Below are 8,140 nucleotides of genomic sequence, written 5' to 3' on the forward strand. Positions count from 1 at the left end.
AATGACTTAAACTGTCATCAAAAAGGGGACTTTGATTTATTTTTTTAAAATCAGCATCCTTAACATGCAAGGTTCTTTAGAATAAAACGTCAGGTTTGGTTGTATTAAACAGATCAGTTGAATAACTTTTCTGTAAACCTGACACAGTACATCTAGTGTGCATTTCATTAACAACAGGGAACATTTGTAACCACATCGCCTCAATGCTGGGAATATACTGTACAAGGCTGAGCGGGGTTTTAAAACGGGTGTACATTAACGTACAGGAACACTGCTATAATAACGATTTCACAAGGCACTGATCCGTGAACAACACAACATGGTGGAGAGGGAGAGGGAGAGGGAGAGGGAGAGAGGGCGTGTTGGGCAATCCTACAAGCCCTGAACAAAGGCCCCCAGAGACAGCTGCAAGATCTGCAGGCTAAACTGTTAAAGAATAGCCGAACCATAGCGTGGGCATGGCAAGGTGCCAAGAGCTTCCACTTCAAAGCCTACAAACGCTGCCACCAAGTCTACTGTGAATTTCACAACACCCTGTGTAGTGCCAAAAACAGTGCGTAAAAACGCGAGGTGCTGCTGCTGCTGATTTGTGTGTGGAAATGGTGTGTGTGTGTGTGTGTGTGTGTGTGTGTGTGTGTGTGTGTGTGTTTGTGTGTGTGTGTGTTTTGCTTGTTTTTACAACGCAAATAACAATTTGAACAACAATGCAAAGCCATATTCAAACATATCACACGCTATATTACGACAAATGAATGAACGGATACAAATAATAATTGCAACATTTGGAATGCAACGATGTACAGCATTTAATAAACCCTTATAAAGAGCTAATGACACACAGAATATACATGAATATCATTTGAATATTTTTGCAGGATTACTGAAACTAAGCGTGAAACTTAATGAACCTGTATAAATAGGAGCACAAACGTGTATTAGTAGTAGTATTGGGTTATTGGTAGTTATTTTATGCTAGTTTAACGATTTTTTAAAAAATATTATTTATGTTTATGCAGTTTTGTGAGAGTTTAGACGGCAAACCCCGCATGTGGCTGAAGGAATTGCTTGTATAAAACAATAACGTATAGTTTTGCGTGTTAACCAGATAGCAATAAAAGGTTAGCAGAGGCACCATTTGAGTCGTCGCATACAGCATCATTCATATACAAAGCATCAATAGCATAAAAAAAAAGACGGAAACAAATGAAGCGCCAGCAAACACCTGTCGTTCTCTTTGGGGTCGAGCCCGAGCCTTAATTCTCTTATTTGATTCATTTGGTCCAAGGGGCTGCAGCTGCCAACTGTCAGCATCGTGTTACATTCACAAGGCCAGGCAAAACAGATCTTAGGTTCACAGATCCAAAGTGGGGTTTTTAGAAACGAAGCCGGGTAAATATATATATATATATATATATATATATATATATATATATATATATATATATATATATATATATATATATATATATATATATATATATATATATATATAAAACAGTGTTCAGCGTGTGTATCGATATTCTATAACCCTTATCAGAAATGCACAATCGTCTTTTGAAATAAAATAAAAATTCATATACAGTATACCTATTGAGTTATAATTTTTGCTTAGTTGAGATTTTTTTTTGTATTATATGAATACGTCCCAAAACCAGCTGTGAAAAATACGACAGCATAATCAAAATTTAACGGCATTATACGCCCTGCTGAAGTTCTTTACATAGCCTATCAATAGACGTGTTTTATATAGTATCTATAGTAATTGATGCCTTATTTTAGTTCATTCGTGCTCATGTTTCGTAGAAAATCGCGTCGGGCGGCGAGAGGAAACATAAAATTAAGGCAACTCCTTTTTCCAGGGCATTCACAAGTCCGCACAGGCAAAGCCCGCAGTGCCTCCAAACTGAGACAAAAGCCTGCCACACGATTGGCTGACGAGAGGTGCGCTCTGGCGTCTCTGGGTCCTCGCTGCCAAACCGCCTATTGATATGCAAAGTAGACCTTATAAATACTTTAGACAACAACTCACTTCCAGCGACAGAACTCGTTGAGATTACACAATAAAAAGCCGGTTTGCGTGTGTGTGTATGTTTCTGTAACTGTGTGAGCCTACCAGCTGCTCTCTCCGTTGGATTGAACCGATCTGTGGATTACAGTAGTTCGCATATTAATTTTTTTTGGGGTTGAAACCAAAAATGGCTCCCTCATCCAGACCTTACAAAAATGGATCTGCGCAGGATGATGATGAATATTTTGGGATTAAAGGCGACAGAAAGGTAAATGGCCTTTTTTGGATGTATATATGCATTTCATGGTTATGTTTTAATGTAAACATGTTTAATTTATAACTACAGTGCATGGACTCGGGATCTTATCAAATATATATTTGTGTAATCTGCATTTTAGGCGAGAAAGCCTTTGGTTGAGAAAAAGAGACGAGCTCGGATCAATGAAAGTCTACACGAACTGAGAGGCCTTCTTGCAGATAGTGATGTAAGTTTAAATACAACAATCTAATTCTGCGTTTAGGCAAACATGTTTGTTTGTTTTTTTTCATTAGGTGCATGGCATTTAAGGTCTTATGTCTCCTACACACTGCAGTGCAATACCTAATAGTCTTTCCTCTATTGCAGTTTCAGACAAAAACGGAGAATGCCGAAGTGCTGGAAATGACTGTGAAACGAGTTGAGAATATTCTTCGGAGCAGAGATCTTGGTAAGCCGCTGCGCTTCGTGTTTTAATGTGCAGTGTTTGCAAATATTGTGCAAATGCACTTTTAATTAACCGCATTCCTAACTTGTATGCTTTCTCTTTCTTTGTAGAAACCGACACCATGAACCGTGAAGCAAGCGAGCGGTTCGCTGCAGGATACGTACAGTGCATGCACGAGGTGCACATGTTCGTGTCGAATTGCCCCGGGATAGACGCTGCAGTGGCCGCGGAGCTGCTCAACCACCTTTTGGAATCTATGCCCCTGAACGAAGACCATTTTCAGGACATGCTTGTGGATTTAATGTCGGACTCTCCCAGCAGCAGCAGCACTTGGCCTAGCAGCGAAGGGGTATGCCCATCCATGATATCCCCCGGGGGTGCGGGGTTGTCTGGCCATTCTCCAGCGCCTTCTACCACATCCAGCGAGGACACATGTTCCGATCTAGACGAGACTGATACGGAACCCACTCAAACTTCGTCGGATAACTCCAGGAGCCACAGCATACCTGGTGTCCTCTGCTCGAAATCCATGTGGAGACCGTGGTGAAACTGTGAACCGCTTCTTTAAAAAGAACAAGGCACGAAATGGAAATCTACCTAGTAGTTTTGGCTCACGTCTTTGTAGAATGACCGTGTACAGTTTTCAAATGGTGCATGTGTGTGTGTGTGGTCGTCAAACTTGGAATTTTAAAAACTCGTGAGAAATGTATCGTATGGCACTGTTACGGACGACTGTTTTATTTTATTTTCAGTTGTACTGTTCCACTGTACTCGTTGAGTGAATTATATTTGTTTAGGACATCGTAGCAAAGCTCTTTTGTAAAGCACAGCTTCTCTTGGTATCGCCCGCCCCCCTTCCCCTTCCCCTTCCCCTTCCCCTTCCCCGATTTTAACTCCAGATGTCCAATTTATTTCACATTGAGAAAATAGGCCTGGGAACATACCCTGGGCAGTAAAGGGTTAAGGGACTGGCACAAGGATGCGCTGTGTGTGTGTGTAATATGCAAGGACTCGTTCCTACAAGGGATAGAATTGGTTAGCATAATTAGGGATGTATTTCTACCTTCTGTGAAGGAAGGGTAAACTCAAATAAATTGCAATGTTTAGATGTAAGTGTTGTTGATAGCAGGATGCCTTGAAAACTGCATATTGTTCTGGACATGAGAAACGACTGGTAGCACATTATTAATTTTAAATGTATATTAGGTATTGTAAAACGTTTCCTATTTTGGAACGTCTAATAAAACATATTAAAGAAAAGCGTTCTGCTTTATTCATCTCACCTGCGTTTGTTTTACTGTTGTGTGGATGTGTTTTAATTTGTAAATTATTATTTATTAATTTTTTTCCCACCTGCCAGACACAAATTATTAGTCGCTTATTTGGTGACGATCTGTCAGTTATGACTGCCTTAAACGGTATCACTGTAGCTTTGGGTTATAATATTTTATGTAATGTATGTAAATATCCATGTCCCAAATATTATAGTACTTGGATAAAGTGTATCTAATGTGTATCCATACGTCACACACATTTACACCGTAAAAGGTGTGTTAAAAGCAGTTTCAATTTTTAAACTTTCAGAAAGAATGAATTGTAAATAAGTACATAACTACAGAGGGCTGCAATAAAACCGATAAGCTGCTATTCGTTTGTTTGAACAGTTTGGGTAAGTTGTGGACGGCGTGCTTTGAAGGTCTAAAGCGAAGGGTTTTTTTATGGACCAGTTGTTCTTGCCGGTCAGTGTCAAAAACGCCACTTTTCCTTCAAGTCAAAGAGGTTCCCAGTGACATACAATGAACCCGTTCCATCCAAGTGTTTGAGTGCTTTGATATGCAGCCTGGGATGCCAGTGCGAACATGCACGAAACTTGTACAATTAAGAGATGCGGATTTTAAAACATGACAGCGTATATCTGTGTAGAATTGTACTTACTATAAAAAAATAATTATATATATATATATATATATATATATATATATATATATATATATATATATATATATATATATAAATGGATTCCCATCTCAAAACACAACTTTCATTTGTTTTTGTATTTTAACAATTTGCTAAAACAGCTTGTGTTTAAAAACAAATAACTATGTTTACATCCTTTTTAGCGCGTTAATATTCCACTTCGTGCTTCGATATATTAATATAGTATCCGTAGGTTAAATAGTTAATATGTCCGCGCATATATATATATATATATATATATATATATATATATATATTAGTTATAACTACAGGGCTTGCATAGGATTTATAACATAATTAGGTTAACTTTTTTTCATTCTATCCATAACCATATAGGTTCCAGCAGTTCTTTTTTTTAGTTTTATAAATGCACAAGCCGTGTCTCGCAGAGAGGGTCAGTGACTGGTTGGGGGTATGAAGACCCCTCCCCTCCCTGATGCTGAACCGCGACCTTGTAAAGTTGTCGCCTCTGATGGGCGTGTGAATGGAAAGTGTTATTTACACGGCAGATACGGAATCAATTGTACCAGTCAGCAGGACAATGTTAGATCCTGTCCCTGAACAAAATGCCAGGCACCAGCTACAAAGCAAAGCTCCATTTATAGAAATATGTTATTGCCCTGTCATTTGTTTTTTATTAGATGCTTTTTGTAAGTTAAAAATCTGAACTGTAGCCCACTGAATCCATATGATATGATGGAGACGGTTCCTGTTTTGCTCATCTCTGGAACCCTTGTTTAGTTTAGGGTTTAGAAACGTTCATATTGTAAATAACAGGGCGCACTAGAAGCACTTGGTCCATCTTAAATGAAGGCTTCTAAATGTGAAGCATCGAATTTTGGAAATCCTGGGGGAAACTTTTGGTTTTATAATGAACATCTGGAGTATCGTTGTTCAGGTGATTTGTGTGAAGTTAGGAGTTAGTTTCTCTGGTCCAGTTGTAGCTATATATAATATAGGAGCCACATGGCACGGCACATACAGATCTGAAACGGTATTTAAATTCACACACTATTCTCATCTTGTAACTGAGATTTAGTTAACAAGGCAGGATTAGCCATGTCTGTTGAGAGCCCTTGTCAATGGTAATTGTGTCCGTTTTTGCACCTTTCAATCAAATTGGAGGATGTGCCAATGTCCCGCCTGGTAAATGCCACCTTTCCATCAAAGCCGTTGTTTGCATCTCTATTTAGATAAATAACACTGATGATAGTATCTACCAGTTTTCACGTGGGATTTAAAATTGTTCTTTATCTCAGCGTTTTGAAATCAATTCTTTTTGACCTCATGCAATTGGTCACGATGTATTTATTTATATGTGTTTATGTATGTATCTTCAAAGAGGCGCGGAGAGCTAATAGGCGTCGCTGCTCAATTACTCCCTGTGTGCAATATGAACCTTTGATCTGCAGCAATACTCCAGCGAGTTAACTAGTGGTCTGCATAATAACGAAGATCTGACACCACGGGATTCAAAAAGAACAACAGATTGTAGTTGTTTTCTTCTAGAGAGAACTACCCTGGCTACCTGGTTATATACTGTGAATAATTCGACTATATACGAGGTGTTATACGTAGCTCAGCGGATCCGTTTAAAAGGGGGGCACAATACATGTCTAACTGTATACCTACATAACGAATGGGTGTCTTTGTTTTATGATATTTACATTATTTGAAGTTGAATATACATACATATTTTTGACACATTCAATCATTTTTAGAGGAGTGATACAAATGTGAAATACTTTTTTAATTGTATTATTATTATTATTATTATTATTATTATTATTATTATTATTATTATTATTATTATGTATTTGCTTTACTTGAAGTGGACGGCTACAATGCTACTTAATGGCCTTGTTTTACCTTATGTGGAAAACAAGGATGTAAAAGTGCACGATGGCCCCAAAAAACCGCCAGCACTCCCCCTCCACAGCGGCCAGCACTCCCCTCCACAGCGGCCAGCACTCCCCCTCCACAGCGGCCAGCACTCCCCTCCACAGCGGCAAGCACTCCCCCTCCACAGCGGCCAGCACTCCCCTCCACAGCGGCCAGCACTCCCCCGCCACAGCGGCCAGCACTCCCTCTCCACAGTGGCCAGCACTCCCCTCCACAGCGGCCAGCACTCCCCCTCCACATCGGCCAGCACTCCCCCTCCACAGCGGCCAGCACTCCCCTCCACAGCGGCCAGCACTCCCCCTCCACATCGGCCAGCACTCCCCCTCCACAGCGGCCAGGACCCCCCTCCACAGCGGCCAGCACTTTGCTGACGGATTAAAAATCCACACAGTGGATCTAGTTTATTCTGTTAATTTCCAAATTGGTCTCAGTTGTTAGATTTTTTAAATGTTTTATTCTGCAAAAACCGACCCTGCCCTTCAGTATGTATTATGTGTAAAAGCTGTAGGCATACTGCGGTTTGTATAGGACATGCTATAGATGTATTTTCTCTAAATGTTCATGCATTAACTAACAGTGAATTACCTGCGCTTTAATTGCACATTTCAAATAGGCCTAGCAGTATAAAAGTACACAGTATTTCGTAATACAAAATACATTACTGCTGTGCCATTAAAAACAACAAAGAAAAAAAGAAAGAAATTCACAAGTCTTTAAATATTTTATAGATGGCTGTTGACTAAATTAAGCGATTAAGCTTGCATGTTAACTATGCAAGTATATTTATCTTGTTAAGAATCATTATTTTCTTTATATAGACATATTAGAAAGGAGAATACAACGTTTATATAGCTACTTCTGTGTTAGCCTATAGTTTGAATTACTGATTGAGGGATACGAAGGTAGGTGTCGACACAGTGGGAAATCGCTTTCTCCTTTTGCACGGAGCTGATGTTTAACTGGAGATGGACGGTTTTGGAATGCAGATTTCAAGGTGAGATATAAACACGGCGCCTTTGAAGAATGACCGAGCGAAGAGAGAAGACGGATGACTTGTTGCGTTGGTCAAAATATAGCATCTTACCAGCGTGGGGACTGGGTTTCACAAAGATGTGTTTGTGAAACCACGACGCCACCAATCTCACGATGAAGGGAACCACCAATCAATAAATTTACACAGAGAATTGTGAGGGTCTGGAACCAACTCCCCAGTAATGTTGTTGAAGCTGACACCCTGTGATCCTTCAAGAAGGTGCTTGGTGAGATTCTGGGATCAATAAGCTACTAACAATCAAACGAGCAAGATGGGCTGAATGCCCACCCACCACACACAGAGCTTCAGGACGTCTTGTAATTACCTGCTGTACACAGAATAACCTTTTAATTACCATAGCACTTTGTTAATGGTCTGATCCAGTGAAAAATAATTAAATAAATACATGTTGACTAAATCATTATTTTACTAAGTATTTTTTTTTTTCCTAAGCCATGTTTAAGGGCTCTTGTAAAACAAAATCATTTCAGACCATTGCTGGAGCTTTAACAGTTT

General features: G+C 39.5%; 1 protein-coding gene across 1 annotated transcript; it reads left to right on the top strand.

Annotated features, from left to right (window-relative positions):
- The first annotated feature begins 1,909 nt into the window (after positions 1-1,909).
- LOC117417357 (transcription cofactor HES-6-like) lies at positions 1,910-3,994 on the top strand. The gene is made up of 4 exons (XM_034029462.3): positions 1,910-2,276; positions 2,407-2,493; positions 2,634-2,715; positions 2,823-3,994. The coding sequence occupies exons 1-4, from the start codon at positions 2,196-2,198 to the stop codon at positions 3,257-3,259; spliced, it is 687 nt and encodes a 228-aa protein (XP_033885353.2). The 5' UTR covers positions 1,910-2,195; the 3' UTR covers positions 3,260-3,994.
- Positions 3,995-8,140: the final 4,146 nt, after the last annotated feature.

Source organism: Acipenser ruthenus, chromosome 12 (genome assembly GCF_902713425.1).
Source record: "Acipenser ruthenus chromosome 12, fAciRut3.2 maternal haplotype, whole genome shotgun sequence".
Taxonomy (NCBI): domain Eukaryota; kingdom Metazoa; phylum Chordata; class Actinopteri; order Acipenseriformes; family Acipenseridae; genus Acipenser; species Acipenser ruthenus.